The sequence below is a fragment of the Chaetodon trifascialis genome, chromosome 1 (genome assembly GCF_039877785.1).
Source record: "Chaetodon trifascialis isolate fChaTrf1 chromosome 1, fChaTrf1.hap1, whole genome shotgun sequence".
Classification (NCBI taxonomy): Eukaryota; Metazoa; Chordata; class Actinopteri; order Chaetodontiformes; family Chaetodontidae; genus Chaetodon; species Chaetodon trifascialis.
The window spans coordinates 12,119,560-12,131,566 of record NC_092056.1 but is presented as its reverse complement, the minus strand read 5'-3'; the positions used below and the strand labels follow the sequence as shown (position 1 = coordinate 12,131,566).

General features: G+C 38.9%; 1 protein-coding gene across 1 annotated transcript; it reads left to right on the top strand.

Moving 5' to 3' along the window:
• Positions 1-2,012: 2,012 nt before the first annotated feature.
• lin7c (lin-7 homolog C (C. elegans)) lies at positions 2,013-8,046 on the top strand. Its single transcript, XM_070963748.1, has 5 exons — positions 2,013-2,203; positions 3,436-3,554; positions 3,721-3,792; positions 3,968-4,177; positions 5,222-8,046. The coding sequence occupies exons 1-5, from the start codon at positions 2,167-2,169 to the stop codon at positions 5,387-5,389; spliced, it is 606 nt and encodes a 201-aa protein (XP_070819849.1). The 5' UTR covers positions 2,013-2,166; the 3' UTR covers positions 5,390-8,046.
• Positions 8,047-12,007: the final 3,961 nt, after the last annotated feature.

Sequence of the window (12,007 nt, the reverse complement as noted above, 5' to 3'; positions counted from 1 at the left end):
CAGCTGTACATTCACTGGAAATGGTATCTGGGTTAAAAGATGGCTGCAGCTTCATATCAACCTTCCCTCCATCAGATTATAACTCAGCGCGTCACATAGTGACAGCCCCTTGCTTGCCAAGTCTACAGGCCATAGTTTAAGGTTGTAGTGGGACAACAATAAAATGTGTTAAACTTCTCATCTTAATATCATGAAACACTTCCAAACTTACCCATGACATATCTCAAAAAGAGAAGACACCCATATATTAAAAACGAAGATACAAACCGTCATCAAAAACTTCAGCGATGTCTTACGTTGGTGTTACATGTGATCCCAACCACCTCATTTTACTTCATCCACCTAAAGGTAAGTGTGAGCTCTGAAGACACCTGGATCTACCATGTTGAGATTTGGAAAAACACATTTTTTCCTGACCAGAGGAAAGACTTTCCACGTCCTTCGCTATTTCGCTTGGATGGTCCAGAGGAAGCTGATGAAGATGCTGTAAGTTACTATTCTTATTAAGCTAAGAATAAATAGAGTCTCTATGCCATCATCTGACAAAAGATGACAAGCACCCAGTAGTGTCTCTCAAATGATCCATTGTCTTGAATTTCCAACAATAGGTAGTGAGGTTTCTTGTCATTGCCACAAAAACCAAGTAAGAATTAAAATTACCCTGAGTCATTCTCTATTATCCTGCAGTAAGAGTAGCAGTTGTTATGTCTTGCTCTACAAAGAAAATCCACCTTAAGATAGAACTGGAACGACATAGTAAAATCTGATCAACGTGTCTGTGCACTAACATAACGCCAGCACACAGGACCATGAATCAAACCCTCTGCAGTGTCTTTTAGACAAGATATTCTGAGATGCTCCATTTATCATGAGTAGAGGCTTCAGGCTATTTTTGTTTAACAAAGCTTGAGTAATAGAAAACTGCCATCCACCAGTCACACATGGATTAAAGTAATGGATAAATTGACTGTGAAATCACCAGTTGTCTTTCAGCCAGACTGAAGTCCATATTATCTTCACTGATCATAAATCATGCATGTGAGTAGATCTGAGAGTATGATATAGTATATCTTTGACCCAGAGCAGCTGAAGCTTAGAGACAACAACAAGAGCAAGAAAAATCAACATTTTTGCACAATGTGAAGCTGATTCTGTTGTATGGAGAAAAAGAAAAAAATGCTGCAGATCCACTATGTGGGTCCTGCATTCAAATGTGATGTGTCTCTAGCCTCATTATTGATGTCACAGCAGGTATATTTCATCAGCTGTTAAAGGCAAACACTTTGTATGTCATCAGTAGCTGGGTGTGGTCAGAGGTGAATCATGCTTGCTTGAAGTTTCAGCCACAAAGAGCAGTGCAGCAGCAGTTCTGCAGACTTGATGTGCTGAGGTCTCAAGGTGTGCCGCAGACAAACAGTAGAGGGGAGCAGAGAGAGCATTCCTCCCAGGTGTCAGCAAAAAGCCGAAGAATCTTCTGGCTTGTCCCTTGTCACCTATACACAGGGCATTATGTAACAATCCCTTGAGCTATGACCATCCATATGTACATTCAGTGCAGCTATTCAATGAATGATGCACTAGCCCACAGATGACAGCTGATTTTGTTGATTGTGGGATGGAATAGTGAGAAGGGACTATGATCAATGTGGACACCTTTAATCACATTTTTCCTGCATGAGGTGTAAGAAGAAAGGATCCTCAAGAATAATACAACTTTCATGGTCCACGACAGTCATGGTGATATTGTTATATAATGATATATGATATATTAAATAGTAATATATGTATAAATGGGTGAGGTATAACATAAATACTTAATTTCCTCCGGGTTCTTTAGAAATGTATAATATATTTAGTAATTATTTTGAGATAAATAATTTAAAACATTGACTAATTCACAATAATTAGGGAAGAGGCCTTCCATGTTCGCTCGTGAGCATCCATTAACCACGGAATAGAACGTGCAGTGTTCGGTGGCGTTTCCACTTTACGAGGATTACTGAACACACCATGACACTGGCAGCTAGCCTAGCCGGCTAACTTGGCTAATCTGATTTATCGTCTCGGTTAAGCGCACGTAACGCCAGCCAGGATTACCAAATTTAGTTTTCCATATCAAGCATTTAACAGAATATCTGTCTGACGTCAAAAACTGTCATTTCAAGAATGGCATCGCTTGGGGAGCCCGTGCGGTTGGAAAGGGGTAAGGTTAATCGGCTAACTAGCGTTAGCTGAGAAGTATTTGTTGTGCTAGCAGGGAGACATTTACCCTAACTTTAGCTTAGCTAGCGTTAGCCAAATGGCATACTTTGTTATTTAGTCCTCTAACGTTGTGTTAACGATGTCGTGCTAATAGCTGTTGGCTTTTACTGATTGTGGAGCTGAATTCATGGCAACGAGCGAAAGTAACGATAGTTTATTCGGCTACATTATTTTACTTTACGCTTCAGCTAACAAGCTAATATTAGTGCCAACACACAGTAATAAGTAATCATAGCTTGTTTGTCAAAGATCAAAAGTGTGCTTGCAAATGAAATTGAGGTTTCATAGATGTAGTTTTACTAGCTTGATCATTAGTAGCAAGAAGGATGAGCAAGAGGAAGTATTTACAAGTCAATTCAGCCTCGATCTTCCTTTTAACAAAATGCTTACATTAGCCCCTGCTGGGCCTGGTAATACACTGTGGACAATACAGAAACCCCAAATTAACAAACCCCCACACATGTAACGTTAGCTGAGATTGCAGAAAATCACATGTAAATACATGTGAATGAATCTCTTCGCTATTTGGTATGTTGAAGGAAATTGTAACGTTAGCTAAGGATTTCATTAGTAATTACCACAAATCCAGAGAATAGTCTCCATTCCAACGATTTAAGACTAAAACTAGAAATGCAAAACTATAAACGGAATAGTGGAGGAAAACGGCTCACACTTAATGCAATTTCACGTGGCTGTAATTATTTAGAACAGGTGATAATGTTTGCCCTGTGTGGTGGCAGAGAAAATGACCGTAAACCTTGATGAAGGTGCAGAACATCACGAAGCCATAACTTGTTCTGAATGTAGCTCTTTTTTGTGGTAGATAGACATCACTGTAAACCAAGACCAGCTTTCCCACAGCCACAAAGTCTCTATAAGCAGATCAAATATAGTACAAGTCAGGGTAGGTTAAACCTCAAACTAATTAAAAGACATTTCTGTCAACAAAAAATGACTCCAATTATAATGATTAGACATTAGCAATTTGTTAAGTTTATTCATAGATTGAGTTCTGAGTTTCAAACAGGGAATTGGTATTGTGCATGTCTCAATTTGCAGATACTAGTGAAAACCTTGACTGGTGTGTGTGTGTGTGTGTGTGTGTGTGTGTGTGTGTGTGTGTGTGTGTGTGTGTGTGTGTGTGTGTGTGTGTGTGTGTGTTCTTGTTGACAGATATTAACCGTGCTGTTGAACTGCTTGATAAGCTCCAGAGGACAGGGGAGGTGCCTCCCCAGAAGCTGCAGGCGCTGCAGAGGGTCTTACAGAGTGAATTCTGTAACGCTGTCAGAGAAGTGAGACACTTTGCTATTTTTAAAACACTAAACTGTGAGATGGCAGTCGTTCACTTTTCTGTTCTTATGTTAAACTTTTGTGTTTAAAAACAGAGTTTAGTTTGACATTTTGATGGACAGCTGTTTCTGGGATGTGACGAAATGTTGTCCAACAATGTCTCCTCAGGTTTATGAACATGTGTATGAAACCGTGGATATCAACAGCAGTCCTGAAGTACGGGCCAATGCCACAGCTAAGGTAGACCCCAGTCAAATACCATCTAATACACAAGCACTGGACTTGTGGACATGATTTTCTAATCTCAATTACAGACCATTTGTTTTTTAAAGTTGCTCCAGTTGAACACCTGCTTTTTAAATGCCACAGATACACCATATTTGCAAAGGTTACACACCACTTTGTTTTTATTTAGGCTACTGTGGCAGCTTTTGCAGCAAGTGAGGGACACTCACATCCACGTGTTGTGGAACTGCCCAAGACAGAAGAAGGCCTGGGTTTCAACATAATGGGTGGAAAGGAGCAAAACTCACCGATATATATCTCTCGGATCATCCCAGGAGGCATCGCTGACCGACATGGAGGACTGAAGAGAGGCGACCAGCTTCTCTCTGTTAATGGGGTGGTACGTACAATTCACAGAATCACGACTGACTCTGATGTTAGATTTGAAGCTTTGGCAAGACACGCACATCTGATTACACGTAAACATTTAACAGACGATTCAAGCATTTCCATAAATAGTAAATTACAGAGGCATACATGCAAAGCTGATATTTTTCTAAACTCAGCTTCATTATCCAGGAAATAAGGTGGTAAAATAAACAATAAACTACTATACAACTTTTCATTTTTACTATGCTCACCTCCAAAGAAGACAGAGGTGTCTCCAGAAATCAGGCCACAGAGAAATATCATCATGTTGGTTCACTATTAGTTATCAGAAGAACTGCATCTTAGAGGTTCCCTGTGGAGTTTTTGGCCTCTAGTTGTCAGTGAGATGGGATTGGCAGTTGGTGAATGTACGAGTTGTCACCAAACGCATGAAGCAATGCACCAAAAGTCAGGGAGAAGAAGGCTGTTAGCAAGCAGATACTGTGTGGTTGTAAAACAATGAAAGATTCTCTGCAGTAGTCTCAGCAAATGTTTAACGAGGAAGGAAATGCATTCAGCATGTTTATGAGGCCTCAGGGATACAGACTACAGACTCAGTTTTGGTGAGAAACTGAACATGAACATAAATTTTGTTTAGATTTTTGTTCGGAAAAAATAATCCCACAGGGTTCTTTAAGGCTCTTCCACATTAGACACAGCATTTAGCAGTTGTGATCGCTGCTTGCTGTGCTTAGGTTGCAGTTCCAGGATCAGCCAAAGATAATTATCCAATTGACTTTGTTTGTTGCTCAGTTTGTTCTGTCATTAAAATTTCCAAATTACAAACTTTTATATGGTATGTTGAACCAAAAGCCAAAGCTTATGCTTTATTCACTCAAATACCTATAAAATACTGAGATCATTGTTCCTTCCAAGTCACTACATACCTCGTGCTTACCAGTCGCCCACAGTGTGTTGCTTTTCGGATTAGAAATCTATAAAAACTGTAGATTTTACTGCAGTTGTTATGCCTCTTCGTCATAAAATCTTACAATACTTTTCTGTGTTTTTCCAGAGCGTGGAAGGTGAGCACCACGAGAAAGCTGTGGAACTCCTCAAAGCAGCTCAGGGCACAGTGAAGCTGGTAGTAAGGTACACCCCCAAAGTCCTAGAGGAAATGGAGTCACGCTTTGAGAAAATGAGGTCGGCGAAGCGTCGGCAACAGAACAACTATCCCCAGTAGGATTTTTCTGTGTTGATGCCCGGCTCCCTTGTCTCTCCTCCTCTGGCCTTCTGGCACTTTGTTCTGGTCTTTTTCTTATCTCCCTGCCCAAGAACAGCACAACAAACATACTACAAGTTCAGTTGTAGTTCCTACTCACACATGCTGTATATTGTGCTTCTACCCTTTTCTGTAGCATTGTTAATATTCACCATTGTTACACTGGACACTACAACTCTAGAGAAACACTAGAATGATCATGATTGTCAGTGTAGGTGGTCACTCACACATGTGCATTAATTTTGAATTGACAATTTGAATGCGACTTTGAGTGTTTTTGAGACCAACTACACAATTCCTTAGACTGGAAAAGTTGTGTTATCAATTCTTTTATCACAGCCACAACCAAGTGCCTCAGGGCAAACAAGTTCATCTCATGTACTGTGTTCACCGTTCTCTTTCTTTTTAGTGGTTCAAAATCAAGAACTGCTGCTTGGGCAGGAATTACAACATGCGTTACATCTGCATCATGCAACAAATATCACTTGATTTGATATAAGTACACACTGAAAATGTGTAAACTCTTTTAGTTTGTGAAAGCTGTAAAAAGATGCTGGTGTGTTTGAATAGAAAAGCTTTGGAGGAGTTGACGGTTTGACTTAAAAGAGATAGTTTTATGGTTGGTAATAAGCAAAACCGCTGAAAGGATGCTTAATTACAAAAGTGATGGATTATCTTGTAAAGGGTTGCTCTGGGCTTACCCTTTAAGTTTTCTAACATCATATCACGCTCTAAAAAGCTCAGCAGGTACTGTAAGTGATGTAATGGGGTCTCAGCAAGTTTGAGCTGAATTCCTGCCACCACAGAGACTCACGTTATTACTGGTATCAAAGGAATAAACGAGACGCGTAAACCCTGCAGTCAGCATGACATGAGATGAAACCTGTTGAGCTTCTGATTAATTTGTCTCGACATAAATCAGGAATGTTCTGCGTGTCACGTTTCTCCTTTGCTAGGCGCATTACTGAATGCGAAGTCAGTTACTAAACATTTGTCTTTGATTTTTGCGAAAAACTGCTTGTTAGCATCTTTTGCATCATTCAGTGAAAGTTCAAAATGAGACAACATCAAGCAATCTGGTAATATAAAGCAATGATACTTAAAGTAAACTTTCATCGTTGTTCTGGTGAATGCACTGACAGATGTTGATATCACACATACTGTATGTGGATACTGCATGTTCATCAAGACTCTACACGATGTTTAGAGGATAATGCTGTAATCCATTCATTTTTACTTGTTTTTATCCTGGTAATCATTGACATCTTTAATTGGATTAAAGATAAAAGATGACACCGGTGTTGGGATAAGAGAACCATTAACTTTTATGAAGCTTGTACTCAGTTCAAACACACGGCTACGCCTGAACATGTCAAGCCTTGAGCTGAGCGATTAGGTTCAGCTTTTTCTGACTCGTGTCACTGCAGATTTATTTCTGACCGTATCATCACCAACAGTCGTCTTTGCTCCATTAAACCCAACAGTTCAGTGGCACCCGTGTAATCTGCATGTCAAATACAAACTGCACATCATGTTAGAATAATAAAACCTTTCATTACTGAATACTGCCAAACGGTCAACTTTGTTCTGACTGCAGTTTTAAGCAGACTGATATCAAAACAGTGTCAATAACCCTCAACATACCACATACCGAGGCTCCCCTCCCACATTTACAGCACTGACAAAGTTTTGGTCGTTTTAAAATGCATGTTTAACTATCATACTGATCATATGCATCACCTCTCTTGTGTCATGAGAAAACTTCTTATGATGTGGAATATTAATGCTTAAAACGACGGAGCGAGAAGCCCAAATCTTACATGTCAGTCAAACATCGTGGCTTTTTTTTCAAATACTCTGTTATGTAATATAAAACAACAAAAGGGAGTATTCGGCAATTTTTCTGGCTTTCCCGGCGAAGGGTTCATTCTTTCACTGTGTGCGATAACGAAACATCCCCAGGACAAATTTAAAGTCAGAGATTTATTCAGAAAAGTCTTCTGTTGCTATTGTAGATGCAGTGTCAGGTACAATATATAGCGTAATGTAAACTAGGCTTTGGCTGACTAACCCATGTTATCTCCCAGCCTCAGAATCAACACATCACATAATTTGGACGGGAGGTAGCAACGACGAAGATAGTCGTGATTTATCTGATGTAGAATCGAGATGGATGGTGGGTTAAGTAACAAAACACGTTGCAGTGTATGAGTGCAGGTCCTGCACAAATAAGTTCCTTTTAAATGCAGTGCAGTGTTAAATGTATATCCATTTGAGTAGCTGCTTATGTGATGAAGTTACAGAAATGTTTTTTTCATTGTTGTTTCTGTTGCTTTGTCCACCATCTCTCAGCATACAGCAGGGTTTATTAAGGGTAACAGCCTATGACATTACTTCCTCCAGCAAATTGTAAGTAGCTCATTCAAAAGTATTGAGGTCCATAGGTACTTTTTGGCCAATTACATAATAATTGGAACTAAAATTGCAGCCAAAATTTAGAGCAAACAAAGTGCATGTTCCACATCTTACTTTTGTCTGTTACAGTCCCTACATGTGTCCATTATTGGCCTCCATGTCAACCCAAAGTCTGCTGTTCCTTTAAATATCAACTTTACTTGCTGAAATATCGTCACTCAAACCAGTGGAAGGCGTTATTAACCTTTATTGAATTGTGTTACTTTAATATTTAACATGGTGCAAGAAAAATGATGATACACGATGAGCACATAGCCCAGTTGTATTTAGCGTATGTGCTCCCTGTAATCCATTCCTCCTTATGAAAAATGCTGAATTTTGGGACGAAGTAATTAAATATAACACACACAATACTGCAAAACTAAATGGCAAATTATCTATGCAAAGTTATTTAAAAAATATCCTCTAATGGTGCAAAATCCCTGCAATTTTACTGCAGAATGTGCTGAACATTACTCCTTTGAGACCACACGGACACATGTGTGATGTGATATGACGTTCAACAATTTTGGGACTGCTGCACTCAGACTTATTGGAGTTACTTAATGTTATGACACATTTGCAATGTCTATGACATTCTCATATTGATCACCATTGAAAGTAGTTGCAGTAAATATTTCCATGTGATATTAGCCTTGCTGTTTGATTAATGATTGTCAGGATGCATGTAGAACAATAAGCTTATGTGAAAGTGTGCTTAGCAATAGACCATTCCACAGGCTACTTTGAACACACTTTTTTTTTTTTTTTGAGGCAGAGAATTTAGCAGAAGAGTCGAGGTGTACATAGAAGTTGAAAGGTCTTAATATAATGTATAGTTTGTCCCTTGATTGTGTTTAATCCAACATTAGCTCGCTGGATTCACTGCTTACACTATTGTATAGTAAATCAGGAAAAAAATTGCAATGAGACTTGGTATTGATATTGCACAGTCACACTCTCCACTGAATGTCACTGACCATTGTCCAACCTTAATTGCAACATTTTGTGAAGTACCCTTCAACTTTCTACCCGTTTTCCTTGTCTATATATCGGAATGGTCAATAGAATATTTTTTATAATATTTTTCTTTTGATATTTTTCTCAATTTTTATAAGTGATTTTCCTAAAAACAAATACCAGGAATGATTGGTACTTCCATTTTGACGCGTACCAGGGCCATATCAGCAAAGGCTCTCTGAAAAGCAGCACTGCTGTCGGATGGCAGCTGTATGAACTTACAGTGAAACTGTCCCGATCAGCACGTCTTTTTCTGAGATCTGAGTTGATCTTTTTCTTTCTGGTACCAAGACCAAACTTGCAGCATTTGTGAAAACTTTGATAATGTTTTGAGATATTTTAGTCAGTGCTTGTTTAGGATTATTAACTGTAGATTGTGTTGTGTTATTTTGTGTTCTCTGGTTTCTTACCTAATTTACTGTGTTACATTGATGTGGAATGTAAAATGTTGTGATGTAGAACATGATAATGATTGGACTGGAGGCTCAATAAACAGTGGTTCAATTTATGACTTTTGAAGGTCTTCTTGAACATCCTTAATAGTGAGAATTTAGGTGGTGGTAGGTGGTGAAAGAGGACTGAGAGGACGTGTATCATCCCCTCCTTTCATAATCAAAATAATATGTCTCTTATCGTTTAGTTCAAGTTCCAAACCTGTAAGACTTGTCTTTTCTTTTAGAAGATGTACTTACACTTCATAATAGTCTTTACTTATAATAATGGCCATGCCTTGATACACACATGTATGATGGAGGTTGATAGAAGTTCAGCATGAAGAGCACACACGTCACACACTGAGCTCTTTTTGATGTAGAGGAAAATATAAAATGTTTGCAGTCAAACACTTTTGGAATAATGAACCCAGAATGAACTTCAATTTTCAACTATGGAGACGGTTTATTTTTGTAAAGATCTGACTCATTCCCTTGTTGATGTGCACTGCAGCAGCTGCACCATCAAATGTTTTCTCTCCACTTCAGCTCTCCTCTTTCACTGTGTTGCTTTCATTTTATGAAAAGCGGGAAACTGCTTCAGAGATGGAAACAGAGACTTGGTGAGGGTGTCACAGCAGTTCACAGTTAAGTTCAAATTTTTCACTTAAACTCGCTATTTTGTGGTCAAAAACTATTTATCATGGGGAAGTGGAGACATTCAGATATACAAGGATGGACAAAGTAGTTTCCTACTTCTTTTGTCATGCCCTCCAAAGCCAAAGACTGCATTTTTGCAAAATGAAAAATTTTTGCTCTCAAAGGAGCAAAAGCTTTCCAGTTATGTTGAGCATTAGCTGGAGAGCAAGACAGGCTTCTTCATGTTTTGGTTGTCCAAATCTCTCCATCTTGTACTTCAAAGCAAATGCATCCTATTCATTACCCTTCTCCAAAGCAGACATTTGACGTATCAATGCAGGAAAAGCACAGGTGCATTTAAATATCATGATGATTGAGATGCTGAGGTAATTATTGCAATGCAGAGGGACTTCAGGTGATCCCTGCATTTAATAAAATGTGGGGAAAGCTTCACATTTTTCCTTCGAGTCATGTGCGTCCTCAGCTTGGAAACTACAGATGTAACTGATCTGAAATCAGTCATATGGTGTCAGTAAGCCTGCAAACATCCACTTACTGTACCAACAAATGATAATGATACGTTTAAAATACACTGTTTTTAACATGTACTTCTCCATCATTGGCAAATACAAATCCTGCATGCTGTATATACTACATATAGACATACATAAATGCATGTACGGTACATAACTGCCGACTTCATGTATATCCATTCAATATTTATTTCTTTGTGTTTCCTTTTTTATTTGAAAATTAACAGAAAGACTTGTATTTAGACACTGTATGTATTCAACTTGTATTTAGACACTGTATGTATTCATTTACGTATATGTACTGTACACCTTTTTTTTTTTACTCACCAGTATTTACATTTACATGAAAAGTAAAATTGGGCTGTAGCTTTTGGTGTCACCCCCAAATGTCTGCTGCTTCTGTCAGTGTACTTTAAGTATTCACACTTTGGATATAGTTATGTTTAAAAGGTGGTTTCACCCAGATACATCCATACATTATGTGGATGTCTGACAGGAGCTCTCATCCAGGAACTCAGTGGTACATCAGTGGCTGGTTGCCTGGAACCAAACAGTGCACGTGACAGCGATTCATTAGAGCTGGTTGTTCACACTACAGCTTGAGACCAGAGCACAGCTGTTGGTTTCTCATGGTGTGGATCAAATCCATTGCAGAGCCTCGTGTTATTTTGTCCTCTCTGGCAGCCAAAATCAATCACACCCAGGAGCAGGTCCAGCAGCAGCAGCAGGGGATGAGGATGAAGCAGGAGGCCAAACTGGACCAGGAGCCAAACCAGCAGCAGGAGTAGACAAGGAAGAAGGAACTGATTCATGCTCATATGCTGTACAGTAAAACACACTCACTTAGACTTGCACAAAAAGTTTGTTTTGGGGAAAAAGCTGCTAAGATGGTGGCGGTGCTGAAAGGTGAATGGAGAAATGCTTTGCACCATTATAGAGCATTAACCCTGCCACAAAGTAGGTAATTATAAATAAAATTAAATAGTAATTAATTCCAAATACAGGTAAATTAAGATCTGAGACACAGTCTAGGAGAGATCAATATGACATGAAGACACAAAACCAAACTGCTAACTGAAGCAGGGTGACTGAGACAATTTCCGGTTTTTAAAGAGGATTTGATTGGACAAAATCTACAGGAATATTATATTTTCACTGCTTTTTTCTATTTTGGCATATTCAACAGAAATAAAATAGGCATTTTTTAGGTATTACATGGTGTGAATGGATTGATTCAACATTTGCCAAGTGTTGTAGAGGTTTACAATGAACTAACTTTTATGACTGTCCAAGAAGATATCCTTAATGTAGAGCTGCAACGATTGACCCATTAACCGTCAGCTATTAAATTAATCACCTAGTATTTTGATAATAGCTTAACCATACAAACACGACACACACACACACTCCTGCGCAGCAGGCAGTAGTTTGACTTGCTCTCGGTCTTTTAATGGAAACACAGAAGAAGAAAGGTTGTTTCCGCCTACATCCGGTAACGTAAC

Excerpts from the sequence above, each read along its gene's own strand:
- lin7c (XM_070963748.1), top strand. The coding sequence starts at position 2,167 with ATGGCATCGCTTGGGGAGCCCGTGCGGTTGGAAAGGG. Across the intron at positions 2,204-3,435 it reads GCCCGTGCGGTTGGAAAGGG|ATATTAACCGTGCTGTTGAA; the intron begins GTAAGGTTAATC and ends TCTTGTTGACAG. Across the intron at positions 3,555-3,720 it reads TCTGTAACGCTGTCAGAGAA|GTTTATGAACATGTGTATGA; the intron begins GTGAGACACTTT and ends ATGTCTCCTCAG.